Source organism: Lonchura striata, chromosome 19 (genome assembly GCF_046129695.1).
Source record: "Lonchura striata isolate bLonStr1 chromosome 19, bLonStr1.mat, whole genome shotgun sequence".
NCBI lineage: Eukaryota > Metazoa > Chordata > Aves > Passeriformes > Estrildidae > Lonchura > Lonchura striata.
In genome coordinates, this window is record NC_134621.1 from 8402355 (window position 1) to 8418225 (window position 15871).

The window sequence follows — 15871 nt, forward strand, 5'->3', positions numbered from 1 at the left end:
TTAGCCTTGCTAATAAGGGACAAGTTTTTCTCTTCCATTTTTCCAATGTAACCTGGAAGACACAGATTTGACAGAAAACAGGTGCATTATGAAGTTTCAGCAGAACTGTTTGCAGAGAAACCACTCAGTCCATGACAACGCTGAAACCAGCTCAGGCAAAGATGTCTAAGAAAATCCTTTTATTCAACAAGTTTAAGTTTACACATTTTTGGCTGATGCAACATACTTAGTTAAAAAGTCTTTCAGCCTGGAAATGTGCATCATTTCCTTCATGGTGGTGTCTCTGCTTCTCAGCTGGACCACTCCACTCTCTAGAGTGCCATCACTTATCAAGACCGTGAAGGGAATACTCATCTCATCATACCTGCAGAGAGAAGAACCCACCTGTTACTGCTTTTGGTGCATGGAAAAAAATCAGATAACTTACATACAAATGACCATCAACTGTATATATTTAGTTTTGCTATACTGCACTAAGTCCAGTGTGACACCTCCAGTTTTCTTGTTGCCATTCCAGGCTTTCCTGATTACAGTTCTTCAAATTACTTAGACACTTTAGTATATTAAAATAATCTTATTTAGTAACCTATTAAAAGAGTAGTTTTCTACAAGCAGAATTTATCTGACTTCATTTTACTGTACATGTACAAGAAATTGCATTTATTTTCTCTCAGAAAAACCACTAATCACTATGCTCAAGATGCTTTGACATGAGGAGCCATATGCCCCAATCCATTCCTGATCAACAAATCATAACAAAACCCCCAAATGGAATAGCTGTTTTTATATCCACAAACAGTTCCATCACATCACTAATGGCAGTGGTTCCAGACTTGGAAGAACTGTCAAGTTCAAGACTAGACACAGTGGGTTGTTTGAAAGAGTGCTTAAGAATGAAACACAGAATCACACCAGATGCAAAATCAGGGGTGAAGGTGGGAAACCGTTCTGCAAGTTTATAATTCATTTGGAGAAATTTGGTTTTCACATGAGTTTTAAAAATTAGCTGATATATAGTTTTCATAATAAACTACTTGAATCCAAGTCTGTAGTTCAAGATCCACACCTTCAGGCAGTAACTGTACTCAGTGACTTCCTAGAGAAAAAAATAATATTTACAGCAGTTCACAGAAAGTAATCTTTGACCTTCATAGCTTAATTTACAAAAGACTGTTTCTCCTTACTTTGTATAAAGCTGTTCCAGAGACACGTGCACAGTTTCCAGATAACCCGGCCATACAGAAATTCCATTTTCTGTCAGTTCATTGAACAATCCTTGACAAACCTGTGTTCATTTAAAAACAGAAGTTAAAAGACAGACTTTGAGGGTTGAGACTCAATACAAAGAAACCATTAAAGCTCTTAACAAGTGTGGTACTAACATTCCTAGCTGGTGTTTATTTGCTGGCTGAAATAATCTCAAATCAGAAAGCAGCCTGGCAGTTCTGTCTCCACTTCTGTTTAAAAACATGCCAGTGTAAGTTTCCTCCCTTCCACAGGGACTTCATGACTGACTTAAATGAAAACTTAGAAAAAATCCTTCTGAACATGTGATTCATGCATTAAGATAATTCTGAAATATTAAGAAGCTGAGAGGGATTGTGTTATTCATTTTCCTTAATTTTGCATGGGACAAGCATCAGCTCTATTGTACCAAAAGCAGTTGTGTTCACGTAAGGAACTGTCTGCAGTGAATTCTTTTGGCTGTGACCCACAAGCTGAAGAGTAGGAGCACCATGAACTCTGTACAACCAGGAATCTCCAGGAGTCAAAGCAGCAGCATGATTTTCCTCAATATAAACAGTGTCTGAATTGTAACAGATTACATGGAGAGTCAATGCTCAAGACTGAAATACTCTCTTACAGCATACCTGCCTCAGCTCTGTTGTTGGACCTTTTCCTACATCCAGGGCCACTTTAAGCGGTGCCAAGCAAGGATGAAGCTTAAGTACCTAATAAATTTACAAAAGCCATCATATTACTGAATGTATTTATCATGCAATTCTAAACAGAACTAGGAAATAGAAATTTGTAAAAAATTAAATTAAGGTTCTAAACATACAAAAATTTTCTTACAGCACAAAATCTTGAATTAGAAGCAAGCTGTATTTTATGTAACGAGCACACAGACCACCTACATTCACATGGCAGAAATTACTCTATTTTGGCTGAGCTCCAGAAAGAGATGAAGACTTGTTAGCAGAGTTCCATCACCTTGAATGGAGTCAGGGTGATGAGAGACAGCCCAGCAGGCAGCTCCCATCCAGTCTACTGCCTGTTCTTAAAGCCCAAACAACTGCCTCAATAACAGGCACTGACAGCCAGCACTCAAATTCTAGAAAACAGGGTAAAAGTGGGGAGAATGATGGTCCCTGGGGAGATGCCCCATTACCACCTGTGACCCATTTTCTCTACTCTTCTCAGCCACTTTCAAATGCTGCTGGAAAAGACAAATTGCTCTTTCCCACAAACTGCAGCTACATTCTAATTTCTCTTAATTCCGTCACTTGTATGGCAAGATCCTACCTACTGACCAGAGAGAAGGGTAAAGCAGGAATAGGGGACCTCAGAATGAGAAAAATTGTTTATATGGGTGATAGGGACCACAGGGGCTGTGCCACTGGGCCAGCCTGGTACTCCCAGTGAAAGGGTTGAGTGTGTCCCCATTGGGAAGGGATCAGGATGGCCACGTGGGAAAAGGAGACAGTGCCATGCTTGAATTTACCACAATGTCTGGGGGGGGTTGTACTTATTTTCTGACATTTTCTACATGAAGTTACCTTTCTCTGAGAATTTTTCTTTGCTGTTAATGGATTCTCAACTACCTGTAGAGAATCAAAGAGATATGCTAACACTCCTCGGTCCAGATTCCCGCTCACAGACAGAACATGAGGGATGACATTCTTCCTTCCATCTCGGCCCTGAAGAGAAAAAAAACACTCTTATTTCATTTAAAATATAGACATTTATTTAAAACATTACCAGCAATCTTAGTGTATCTGTAACCAGGTAAGGCTGTAACAGTGGGAAAAGCAGGTCAGGGCAAGATGGGATTCGTTTCTTGCTCTGCCACTTTGATCATAAATTTAAATCTATGGCAAATACACTTGAAACTCTGCATTTTCTTTTGGACGTTTGTAGATTACTTCCAAGTGACCATGACTCCCCACATTCTGAGAAATTCCTACGTAACCCAGTTTTGTAGAAATAAACTGCAAAAGCAGGAAAGACAGGACTGTGTGAGAAGGAGAAAGTTGCAATTTACTAGTTACAAATAGAACGTTACTTTGGTTTTATCTGTTCAACCTAACTCCAAACATTGCCATTTATTAGGTTTGTCCCTCTTCAACATATTCAGTGGAGAGGTTTCCCTCTAGTCCATCCCTCCTTTTTCTATAAAGCCATTTTTATAACCCAATAATCTACAAAAACTTCTACATATGTGAAAGTGAACAAGCTACAGCAAGAAAGAAGACTCCTCACATCTACAGGCTCTTTTTGATGGAAACTGAACAGTGCAAAACAAAGTCTGAGTTCGTGTTTCTATCTATTCACAGATACAGATAAAAGCTATGGCACTGACAACAGCTGTCTTGCCAACAGGGCTCATTTCTAATTCTGAAGAATTCCTTGCAAAAAAAAAAGTACCAAACACTACTTTGTCAGCTTTGAAAATAAAGGTCTGAGTGCAGAGTATCAACCATACTATTCTTGCAGCAAATGAATAAAAAGCCACCCATGTGCTAAGCAACTGGATCAGCAAAGAATCCATTTCTCTCACACATTACCATCTTTATCAGGAAAGATGTTTAATACAGTAAAGCTTACAAGTAATTTAGATCTCTCTCCTGGATACAGCTGTAGCAGTTCAGTATCACCAAGATTCTTCAGCGTTTCTATTGTTTCTGTCCCCCAAGGAAAGCTATAATGTAACTTAAATCCTCTCCTGCCTTCTTCATCCTGAAAGTCACTGCTGCTGAAATTAGACGGGCCTACAGCAAACTGAAAATAAGAGGTATGAGAGGTGATTGCTACTGCAAATCCCACAGTAACTACAAAAAACGAGTCTGCAAATGCAAACTGAAGTCTCTGATTTTCAGTAAAAGGTTTGTATAAGTTAAAGCCCAAATCTCTTGGTTGTTTTAAGGCATTTTCATCTCACATCACTGACAAACACAAAACATTTGCCTTTCTGCAAGTCACGTTATAAATTAGTTAACAGGTTTGTAATCAACTTCAGTAGCTTCTCAATTTCCACAAGAAATGCACCTAAAACAGGCCAGCAATGTGAGGCCATAAAACCAACCAGGGTGACTATTCCCCCACTGAGACAAAAAAAGAGCAGGCCAAGATTCCCCATGGATATTCTGCTGTTACCTTTCTCCACCACTGGAGCCTCTGGCGTAGCCAGTAATCAAGCCACTGTCCTGCAGTTCTGGGAGAACTAAACCAGGCAAGCAGAGATGTGGTCCTCTCGCCTATTCTTTAAACAACAGCAAGGGCAGCAAGTTAACACCTTGGGAAATAACAGGGGAAAAGCAAGAAACAGCATTCAAAAATAATCCAAAAATGAAACAGTTGGTTTAGGTATTATAAGGGATTAACTCCTCTATTACTCTACCTTGTAAGGTTTTTGTTGTGTTGTTCATTTCCTGAAACAGAATGTTCACTTTCTGGAACAGAATGAAAGCACACTCCAATTTGAGCAAGGCCACAGGGCAGTCTTTTGTTCACCAGCTCTAAGCAGCTGACATATTGCGCCAGAACACCTACAAAACACAAAGCCCTGATTTTAGTGGCCACAGGAAAGTTTCTAATATTTTAACTCTACCAAGAACAAATGAAGCACACATTATAGATGTGTTGTTTGTACACGCAGTCCCACTATCTTTACTAGCACTGATGCTTTGCAGACATGGGCTCAGCAGGCTGGTTCCTCTGGACACATTAATTTTAATGCGCTTTTCCCCGAATTACAGGGAGTATATTCGCTGTCCATATGTGCTGGTCAGGTCCTTGAAAAGCACACCTATTCACAGCCTACAGAAGGAACATTCCCACCGCACCAGCGCAGCTGGAAAAATCCCTTAATTGCAGCTGCTTCGCTCCCAGCAAGAAGCTCGTGCGCAGGGTGCAGGCTGAGCGGCGCCGCCCGGGACCTACCGGGCAGGAGGCTCTCCCGCAGCAGCCCCGCGGCCCCCAGTACATCTTCCAGGGCCGGGCCGCCAGGGTTCTGCGCGCATCCCTGGAGGGCTTCGCGCAGCGTCTCCGGGTGCAGCAGCCGCAGCCCCTGCGCGCCCCGCAGAGCGCCGGGCGGGCCGTGGAGCGGCGCGTCCACGGGGAACACCTGCTCCCGCACGGGCAGCGCCGAGTCCCACCACTGCGCCGCCAGGTTGGCGCGCAGCGCGGCGCCCAGCGGCCCGAAGCCGGGGTGGCGGCCGCTCAGGTAGGCGCTCCAGGGCACCGGCCCCGCGCCGCCCCGTAGGAAGAGCCGCCGCCAGCACACCTCCAGCAGCTCCGCCCCGCCCGCCACCTCGGCAGCACCGCCGCCCTCTGAGTACGGCCGCGCCGAGCACCCGGCCGGCTCCGCCCGCTCCGGGTCTTGCCGCCGCCTCGGCTGTCCCAGTGCGGCGCGGCCGCACCAGCGGCAGCCTTGGCGGGAGCCCAGCGCCATCTTGCCGCTCCCTCACGGCGGGGCTGCGGAGGCAGTGTGTGGGGAGGACATGGTAGCCATTGCGCACGCGCAGTGCCCCGCGCGGGAAGCGGGGCGGTGGCGGCGGTATGGCAGTCGCGCATGCGCAGTGTAATCACCGCGGGCCGAAGGTCAGGGACCGTCCGAGGGGAGTTTTCTGTCCCCAGGCTGATCTTCTAACCTTTCGTAATGATGCAGCCAGATAACTGCTGCTAAAGGAATTGACGTCTCGGAGCTGAATTTTCTCGCTTTTTGCAAACATAACTAATGCTGTCAGGCAACTTCTACAATAGAAGTTGCTTAATAAAGGAACTCGTTTCAAGTATTGGGTAAGCTTACAGCACACAAATAAACATACACTGGGTAGGTGGAGAATATGCATGAAATAGGTGGGTTATCATACATTTTACTGTAAAAAAGGTGTAACTTTTTACCCCTTGGTGTGCTTGAAACCCAGAATCAACCTTGAGCCCGGCGCAGAATAAACAATATCTCTTTTATAACCAAACCCGTCTACAGAGCTCTCCAGAGAGCAACAAGGCCGCACGTGCCGGGGTCACACGGACCTGCCCCTGTGGCACAGTCCAGAGCTGGCCAGCGCTGGGGACTGTGAGGGGGACGAGGGGCAGGCACTGCCCTCGCTGCCACGCAGCACGCTGCAGGTGCACGGGACGTTCCTGGGGAAAGGCGCTCTGGAGCCGCGGCGGGGGAGCAGCGCGCCCCGCACACAGAGGCGGCAGGCAGAGCGCTGCGGGGGCGGCAGCGCGGCGCCGCGGCCAAGCGCGCGGGCGCGGCCCCGGCTCCCCGCGCAGGCGGCGCAGTGGAAATTTCCACACGCGCTGCAGCACGGGCGGGCGGCGGGCAGGAGGCGGCGCTGGGCAGGAGCCGCTCCGCGAGCCGCACGCACCGAAGGCTCGGGCTGGATAATCCCCGCAGCCCCCTCCCCCGGGCCCGGCGCTGACTGCCGGCTTAGTAGGGCACTGGGTCAGCGGCAGGCGCTGCTACTCCCGCCTGAACCGCAACTGCAGGCAACTTTAGTTCCAAGGCAGATTTGCCATGGACTCAATTCTGCCAGAGTAGCACTGGCAGTAACGTCAAAGCTGTTTAGAGCTCATTTTCATTATTTTATGTGCAAATGCTACATCTTCCTCGTCAGTAAACACTGCCCCCCACAAAGGGTCTTTTGGAAAGAGTATAAAATACACGGAGAAAACCTCTTTATGCAGTTTAGATTTTGCATCACTGTTAAAGACTCTCAACTTTAATTCACAAGCTATAAATGTACTATCGGTTTAATACTAAAAAAAACCCACAAAAACCTTTACAAAACCGGCTTTTCAATGCTAAAAAAACCCCCACAAAAACCTTTACAAAACCGGCTTTTCAATGCTAAAAAAACCCACAAAAACCTTTACAAAACCGGCTTTCCAATGCATTTTGTTTCAGGCCACTAACCTAGACACTTAGGTGTTAAGTCATACTTCAGTGATAAATAATCTACTTCCTTGTTTTTCACCCCTGGTGACGCTGAGCACTGTTCCAAAACAAATGAGTTAAAATCCCCACCCCTACTCCCCCCGCCAAAAAAGAAACCCCAAAATACATTGCCACCTGCAGTTTTAGACTGCTGTGGGGCAGTTCCAAAGCCTCCAAGGTGGAGATCTCGAAGCAGGAGTGAAAGATCACAAACACTGTCAAGCGATAGAACCGCACAGGAAAGGAGGAAACAGAAAAGGCAGATCAGGCTGCATTAAAGAACATCACGAGCTGAGCCTCAGAAGGAAACAAGGACAAGTAATCAAGGGCTGAACACAGATAAGCAAAAAGATCCTAAGCACAAAACAACTCAGGTTCAAAACAACATGATCTTGTAGATTCGACCTTGAACACATTGTTGTTCAGCTTAAAACTTATCACTGTTACTGAAAAACAAGAGGAACTGAAAATTAGTATTAAATGGAATTTAAGTACACCATGCTTGAAAGCATTAAGCACTTTAACCCCAGGATCAAAAATTATGCTGTTCCTTCACTCAGCATGGGCAGTGCTTTGAGATTAGTCATTTGCACATATTAAAAGTCCTTAAAAAAAAATTCATGAGGTCTTGTCATGGATCAACAGCCCACTTCCCTCCCACCGCCTCCATAAAGAAATCACTGCTCAATACCAGTTTAAGTATAATTTGAAGTTTTAATACTAAGATCTTCCCATTTCTCTGAAGCTCAGAAGCCTGCATGCTAACTCACAACGCCTGGCAGCTGTGGGTACACAACACTCAAGCCTGGTCTGCACATATGCTCGTGTGAAGGCGACGGTTACGGTGCTGCAGAAGCTTCCTACGCTTGTAGCAGCTTGTTAGCAACACCACTACAGTTTTGATCTTTTCCAAGAACTGGCCCTACACTAGTGAGACAAGGAAGAACACTGCTTCCAATACTTTCTTAGAAGCCAGTTTAAATTTTCTTCCCCATCAAAGCAGAGCCTGCCATGCTAAGCAATCTAGCCCAATCAAGGCAAGGCTGGTATTTGTATAAGCTTAAATGTTTAATCAGACACAGTTGAGAAACCTTTCTAGAATTTAATATAAAAACATTTGACATTTCAATAATGTAAAGTTGTGCACATGTTGAGAAAATTGTCATCTGAAAGAAAAATCGGTCTTCAAATATCTTTATTGGAAGGCCATGCACTGCCTTCTGTTACTGTATTTCAAATCACTGTACATTTACTTTGAAAACACTGTCTGCATTTTCTAGTACAAAAAACTAAAAATTGTTTCAGGAATGTAGAGAAATATTCAACTTAAATAGCGAAAAAGTGCACCATAATTACTGCTGCACTGCAGTCATTTCTGCATTTCCCATTTCTTAAATAACTATCCTGTTTTGATAACACACAATATAAAGAGCAATTATGAAAAACTGAGACATTTAAATACACTAAGTTATTGAGAATAACTTGTGGGCATGGGGTAACCTATCATAGGAGCAGCACCAGTGGCAGGGTAGGCATACTGCTGCTGGTTCATGCCATTGTGCATGTTGGCAATGTTACTGCCATACTGCTGCTCGTAGCCGTTCTGGTACGCTCCTGTGGGGTTACCGCCGGCCCTGAAGCCGGCCTGCATGCCTGCAGCTGCAAAGCCATTCCCAAAGGGAGTTCCATTGCTGAAACTCTGGGCGCTGTAAGCCCCGTTTTGGGTTTTTGCTCCGAAGTCTCTCTTGCCTAGCGCACCATAGGTTCTCTCAAAGTTCTCCCTCTCTCTAAAACTACTAAATCCACCCCTTTTGCCCGCAGAGTATCTGTCACGTCGGTCACCTCGGGAACGACCTAGTAAAAGAGACAAGACAGTTACATGTATTATAAAGGCTCTTCAGCTAAGCAGCATTTACTTTTTGTCCCAACAACTCAAACCTACTGTAACAGCTTTTAAGGTGCTTGATGGACTCCAGTTAGCTAAAGCTGTCTTACTTTTGTGGAGTCATACACTCTCACCCCTCAACACAAATTGTGGCTTCAAGGCAAAACGTGACTTTTACCTTGCCAGGACACTTGGGTTCATCTCTCTTTCCCAGCCATAGGAAAAACGCCACAAAACTGAGTCCAGAGTGTTTTATTTCAGGGCAAGTTAAGAAGCACCTCTTCGGCCTGCCCTAGCCATAGGTGCACCACAGCATAGGCTGGGAGCATTTGGGTACCGTTTTTTGGGTTTTGTGTTAATAAGTACGTTCTGAAGTCACAGTAACAGGCAATTAAACCACCTTCCACCTTAATTTCGAAGAGAGGCCTGAGGTGGAATCTGAAGTTTCCGTTTTGTTCTGAGAGGAAGCTATGCACCAAGATCAAGAACAGCCCTTACCTGAACCTCTGTCTTCAACCAGCTGAAGCAATTTGGGGTTGATGGCTTGATTAGCCTCCCGAAGCACAGAGATGAGGTCATTTACTTGCTTAATATTGTTAGGAGTAAAGAATGTGTATGCTGTGCCTGTTTTGGTACTGCGGGCAGTTCGTCCAATTCGGTGGATATAGTCCTCTGAGGAGTTAGGGTAGTCATAATTGATGACAAATTTCACATCTTCCACATCTGTAAAGTGTTGCAGTGTGGCAAAAAGCGAGGTACAAAGTTTTGCACACCACAACAGCCAAATCGAAGATAAACATTAGACAAGAGTATTTTAAAGAGAATAATGGCTGCAAAGAACAGTGTTAGAATCATCCATTTCTGCAAGAGCATAGTGGAAGAGAAAAGTTACGCACACTCCGTCTGATCCCATTCTCAGCACCCACCCTGTGATCCAAAACCTTACCATAAGGAGTATGCATTTGCTTGTCATTCCCAACTCAAGTGTCCCCTTTACAAATCATCAAGTGACATCTGAAAGCTTCTTGCAGTAGGGCCACTAAAGCTCACAGCAGCCTCTTCATGTGCTCAATTGAGGACCTTAGAGTAAAAACATACAAGGTCCTTCACATACACACTCATTAGAAGCTCAAAAAAAAGGGCCACACTGCTCGTCTTGCCAAGACCTTTGAACTGCAGCTGCAAGAAAAACATACCTGTCCCCCCAAAGTCACCAAGTTGTTTTTATGCACTGTGTCTTGTCTAGGCAAGCGCTTCCAAGAAGCCAGGGTTCACTTGAGAATGGGTCTCTCTCTGGCAGGTCTCGACATGACGACTATGTATAGGTGGAGGAACTTCGACTTTGAAAGGCATTGAAAAGCCACTGCTTTCCTGCCCCACTTGTTAAAGTGAGAGGTGGACTTTTATTCTCAGATTTCATGTGCCAGTACTCACCAATTTGTACAAGGCTTAGTACATTTTAAAGCTGCTCTCTCCATTTCATGGTTGAAAAAATTTCATTGAACATTGAAGTTTAAAATTATGTTCTTCAACATTTCAAAAAACTCACTGAAATTCAAAGACCCACAGATCACATCAGACAGTATGCACAAAACTAACAGTACTGCACCATGGCAAATCATGCAAAGCATGGAGAGAAGAGAAATACCAGGGCAAAGTGAACTGTGAATGAAACTGCTTATTTCATGAGAGAACAGTTTATGGGGGGAGTAGTTTAAAGGATGATCTTTGCCTTTTGAAGATTACTGGCACACAATGCTCTCAGCTTTCACCTCTCTATTTGACTGGAAGCAGCCAGCCGATCATTTCCACTAGTCCTCCATCCCCCTCGAGTCCTCCGATTGTCATGCCTAGGCCTTGCCACAAAGACTGCACCTTTATGTGAAGAAAACTTAGAAAAATGCAGAGGTTAAAGAAAGCAATAGACTTTCTTTAAAAGCTTTGGGCAACTGGCATTACGAGTTTTACTAACCTAGACCTCTGGATGCAACATCTGTAGCAATCAGGATTGGTGCTTTTCCATGTTTGAATTCTGTAACACAAAATGTGAATCAATTTTTTTCCTTAAGCAGCACACATCAGGTATTTGCAGAAATTGCTGAAAAACTCACCATTTAGAACCCAGTCCCGCTCCTGCTGACTTTTATCACCGTGAATACCCATTGCTGGCCACCTGAAAACACAGAACTGGATTGACCCAAGAACACTCCTTTGGTGGTTTCATTAGTCAAAGACTGGGCTACTGGCAAATTCCAGTCCAGGCATTCTAGCTGACAGCTTGTGTCAATCTCTGACAGTTTTGATTCTTAACTGTGGTGTCAAGAGCATACATAAGACTATTGGAGCTGCTCAGTCAAGTCCCAGCTACTACTCACCCATCTCTCCTCATTTTTCTGGTAAGATCATCACAACGTCTTTTGGTTTCCACAAAAACAATTGTTTTGTTTTCCTTCTCGCTCATGATTTCTTCCATCAAACGAATAAGCCTATTTTTAAGAGATGATGGTTAGAACTTTGACTGCTTTCTACTGTACAAGTTTAACTGATTTCTTGTCCTTTTTAAGTTGCCTTGGACTGATGTCAAAAATCCATCAAAATAAGGCATTCATATCACAGTTCATAAAGTAAAACTAACAGAAAACACTGAATGGTTTGCCCCCAAGGACTACTTACTTGTCATCTTTCTCTACATCATGACACACATCCACAATCTGAAGAATGTTGTGGTTTGCACTCAGTTCCAGCGCACCAATGTTGATGTGCACATATTCTTTCAAGAAATCTTCAGCCAGCTGCCTCACTTCCTTAGGCCATGTGGCACTCCACATCAGAGTCTGCCTGTCAGGCTAGAGAAGATCAGACCAATGAAACATCAGTACAGGGTTAAGTTAAATGCCCAACCAAAACCCAGGCTTACCCACCCTTGCTTTATCAAGAGTAGTGGCAGTAGTTTACATCTGCCATAGCAATAAATGCATTAACTATTTATACTCACTCTTATCTGATCTACAATTTTTCTGATCTGAGGTTCAAATCCCATGTCAAGCATCCTGTCAGCTTCATCAAGGACAAGGTAAGTACACCTCCTGAGATTGGTCTTTCCAGCTTCTAAGAAGTCTATAAGTCTTCCAGGTGTTGCAATGCAGATTTCCACACCTAAAACCAAGCAGTCCCATCAGCTGAAGCAGTTTCCCCATTCCCTCAGACAGATGCACCAAGGCTGATCCATACCTCTTTCCAGGTCACGGATTTGTGGTCCCTTTGGAGCACCTCCATAAATACACGTGGACTTCAAACGACACGCTCTACTGTACTCTGCAGCTACCTGCTGCACTTGTTGGGCGAGTTCACGGGTTGGTGCCAACACAAGACACTGGAAACAGGATACCCATCTTTTAGTTCAATACCCATTGGAAGGTTAGTCTGAGACTTAAAATTTTGAGTGTAAAGTTCAATGCCAGATTGACAGAAGTAGATTTAAGCAGCCAAACCAGCAAACCAAGTTACCTGGTAGCTTCCAGGGATAGCAACTTCCAAAATATAACCCAAAATCAAACCCTGTTCTGTACTATTTTGAGGACAACCCAATCAGAGATTATAGAATCTGCTAGGGAAATCAGCCCAACAGGGAACCACTTTATTCACACAGAGAAGCAGAATGCAGCTATGCACTCTTATGAGCAGGACCAACTGAGACTGTAAAATAAAATCCTTAGAAATTAAAATCCCCTTTAATTTAGGAATACTCACAATAGGTCCATCTCCTCGCTCCAGGAATGGCTGATGATTTATATGCACAATGGCAGGCAGTAAGTACTGATTGGAAGAAAGAAAAATCTCATTACAATCTCTTCCTAGAAGTTTTCACCCTGTGCTAGGCTAGGCCATACTGTCACTGCTGAAATCCAGCAGTATTTCAGGCTATAATCAAAACTTACAGAGAGTGTTTTCCCTGATCCAGTCTGTGCCACTCCAACCATATCCAATCCACTCAATGCAACAGGCCAACCTTGTGCTTGAATAGCAGTTGGTTCAGTGAAGTTCTGCCTCTGAATTACTTCCATAACATTTGCTTGAAGAGAAAATTTAAACATACAGATTCAGATGTTGCCCTAATCCAGTCTGGAGAACAGTTAAGTAAACTGGTCTTCACTTACCAGGGAAGTTTGCTTCGTAAAAGTTGATAATTGGTTTTGGACAGTTATGGCCCCTAACTGTGACCTCTTTGCTCGCTCTGTACTGTTCAACTTCTTGCTGCAAAAAGAAACACCCATTATTGGAAATAATGTCTGATACCAGTTATATTTTAAGTTACCCCATCTGTGCCTGCTGGGCCTCATGACCCTCAACATGTTTGCACTTTCTGTTTACTTTTGGCTTGAGCCAGGTCAGGTACATACCGCAGTACGTCTAACTACATCCGGATGTTCTTGGTAGAAGTTCTTCTCAAATTTGGGCAGCTCATCCAAGTTCCATTTCTTTTTTGTAAGTTTCTCCCCAGGGTTTCCAAATTTCTTCCCAGAGAGAGGTCCACCTCTACTTCCTCCAAAACGAGGGGCTCCAAACCTAGGCAAAAAGAACACATTATAGAATGCATGAAAAACATTTTGGTCCTCCTGAACAACTTCACCACTATGTCTGCAGTACACCCATTAACTTTACAATTTAGATGTAGAAACTCTACATATCGAAGTTTCAGGACACTAGAACTTTAAAAGCCATACTTTAAGCTGCAGATGCCACAATCTGCCTGGCCACAATTCACACTCACAAGCTAAGACAACGTCTTTCCCATTTCCATACAATGCAATTGAACAGCAAGTTACAACAAGCATTAAAACCTTGGCACTACCCCGTGATCAAAATGGTTTCCCGTCCCAGTGACAGTCCTATTACTGAAAGCAGGAGCAGTTACGAAACCTTGAGATAACTTTCCTGTAAACCGTTCTTTTGCATGTCCCAAAAGACAGACTTCTTTTAACAACGGTGTTTTATGAGGACATGCGCTTTATTAGCGTTTCAGGTTCCGTCCCTCCGTTCGGAGGAGGCTGATCTCGAAAGCCCCGAGGCGCAGATCGGTGCCGCGCACTGGATCCGAGCGCAGGTCTCCCTCCCCCGGCCCGATCACTTCCCAATTTTGGCCGGGCGGGCACTGGGAACGATCCTTCCCAGCACAACACAGCGCTTCCCGAGCGGCCGCTGCTTCCTGCCAGCGCTGTTTCCTTTGTCTCTCATTTCTGTCTACGCCACATTTTCCAGCCGCTGCCATTTTAGAGCCGGGCTGGGCGGGGGGGAGGAGGAACAAAGGCAGCAGCAGCATAGCCGGCATTTTGATTCCCCTCAGCCACCGCATGGCGGGGCCGGCCATTAACATCCGCTTACACAACACAAAGCGGAGCCGGCCGGCTCCGGCCGGCCACAGCCCGAGCCTCGGGAGGGGGAAGGGACGGGAGGGAACCGCCCTGCCGAGAGCTCCCCAAGGCTTCGGCACAGCCAACCCACTGACCCACAAACCTCCAGCCCGCCCGCCGCTCCCAGCGGGGGGAATCGGGCTCTGCACGGACCGTCTGTGCTGGGCGGGGGGCGTCCCAAGGGGGTTGGGGCGAGTATTTTCCTTCCCAACAGGAAAAAAAAAAAATTAAAACTCCCCCACGCTATTCTCAGCGGTAGCACACCCGCGAGGGGTGCTCTGAGGCGAAGGAATCTTCCAGTCGGTGGCCTAAAAAAGCCCGATACCCTCCCCCACGGCCAACCCTCGCGGCGGGAGCGCTGAGGGAAGGGCTCAGGGCCGAACCCCCGCCCCGCCGCCATCTTAAAACGTCTGAAAAACAACCCCGAGAGCCCCACGGGTAGGCTCAGAGTCCGGACGCTGGCGGCGGCTGGCGCCAGCCGTGCCCCCGGACTCACCCTCTATCCCTGTCGCTGGAATACCCGGGCATGGCGATGGTGGCGGTGGGCGAGGCGACTCCGGTCGCTTAGAGCGGGTGGCGAAGGGTTGCACAAGATCCGGCGCCGCTGGCGGGGGCCGCTCACTGTGGGCGCGCGGCCGCGCGGCCGCCGGTTATATAGGGCGCAGCGGGGGCTGCTGGGAGCCGGCGCGTGACGCACGCGCAGGCCCCACCCCCGCCGTTATGCAAGCGGCCCGAGCCGAGCCGAGGCTCCGCCCCTTTGTGGGCGTGGCCGCGGCTCGCCCGGCCGAGCGGTTTTGAGCTCGCGGCCGGAAGTGCCCCCTCCCCGCGGGGAGCGGCCCCCACCCCCTGCCCGCGCCTGCGCGGGGCCGCTGCGGGCGGGAGCCTCGTTCTGGCTGAGGGCATCCCGGCCTGAGGGGGCCGGAAATGCAAATGGAGAATGCTCTCTTCCATCCTCCCTAAGTGCAGGCTTTCGGCCTCCCAGCGTGTTCAGAACGCAGCTCGCAGCTCAGCTCCTCATCACTGTTGGCAGGGCAGAGCCGGACCCTGATGTCCGCAGTGCAGTCCCCCAGTTCTCACAGATCTGTTTCTGAAAATCCTCCTGAAATAACTTGAGATGAGCCCAGGTTTTTAACTAATAAAAACTCATACTTCACGGTACATTGGCTCTATGTCCACCTGTGACTTTCGCTCTCAGAAGGACCCAGATGTGCAGATCCTGGAGCTGGATGCAAAATAACATCAAACCTCCTCAGGCTAGTTCTTTTATTCTGTTAACCCATTGCCTTTTAAAAAATGTTTATAAACATATACATGAACAGAAATATTTATAAGCATATGTCTGTAAAATTACCAGTGTTATCTTTTTGGATTCCACACCAGGGCCAGTAACCTGAGTCAAAGGTCATG

General features: G+C 46.2%; 2 protein-coding genes across 3 annotated transcripts; both read right to left on the reverse strand.

The window, feature by feature from the left end:
• Positions 1–164: 164 nt before the first annotated feature.
• On the reverse strand, positions 165–5674 carry POLG2 (DNA polymerase gamma 2, accessory subunit). Its single transcript, XM_021537437.2, has 8 exons — positions 5164–5674; positions 4622–4769; positions 4378–4483; positions 3829–4002; positions 2781–2921; positions 1872–1952; positions 1185–1285; positions 165–364 (listed from the first exon to the last, which is right to left on the reverse strand). Exons 1-8 carry the CDS (start codon positions 5672–5674, stop codon positions 199–201), a joined length of 1428 nt encoding a protein of 475 aa, XP_021393112.1. The 3' UTR covers positions 165–198.
• Positions 5675–8522: 2848 nt separating this feature from the next.
• DDX5 (DEAD-box helicase 5) lies at positions 8523–15100 on the reverse strand. Of its 2 annotated transcripts, none has more exons than XM_021537416.3 (13): positions 14961–15100; positions 13454–13619; positions 13211–13307; positions 12992–13125; positions 12804–12869; positions 12285–12426; positions 12049–12209; positions 11727–11899; positions 11429–11539; positions 11165–11226; positions 11026–11085; positions 9552–9776; positions 8523–9022 (listed from the first exon to the last, which is right to left on the reverse strand). In XM_021537416.3, the coding sequence occupies exons 1-13, from the start codon at positions 14990–14992 to the stop codon at positions 8637–8639; spliced, it is 1815 nt and encodes a 604-aa protein (XP_021393091.1). In that variant the 5' UTR covers positions 14993–15100; the 3' UTR covers positions 8523–8636. The 2 variants fall into 2 exon arrangements, with proteins under 2 accessions (XP_021393091.1, XP_021393101.1); XM_021537426.3 differs by having other exon boundaries at positions 14985–15089.
• Between the last annotated feature and the right edge of the window lie 771 nt (positions 15101–15871).

Bases quoted from the DNA above. Each gene is read 5' to 3' on its own strand.
- POLG2 (XM_021537437.2), bottom strand. From the start codon at position 5,674: ATGGCGCTGGGCTCCCGCCAAGGCTGCCGCTGGTGCGGCCGCGCCGCA. The intron at 1,953-2,780 runs GTAACTTCATGT...TAAATTTATTAG, and splicing joins AGAAAAATTCTCAGAGAAAG to GTACTTAAGCTTCATCCTTG. The intron at 1,286-1,871 runs GTATGCTGTAAG...AAATGAACACAG, and splicing joins CAACAACAGAGCTGAGGCAG to GTTTGTCAAGGATTGTTCAA.
- DDX5 (XM_021537416.3), bottom strand. From the start codon at position 14,992: ATGCCCGGGTATTCCAGCGACAGGGATAGAGG. The intron at 13,126-13,210 runs GTAAGTGAAGAC...TTTCTCTTCAAG, and splicing joins TTACGAAGCAAACTTCCCTG to CAAATGTTATGGAAGTAATT. The intron at 9,023-9,551 runs GTAAGGGCTGTT...CTCTTTTACTAG, and splicing joins GGTTGAAGACAGAGGTTCAG to GTCGTTCCCGAGGTGACCGA.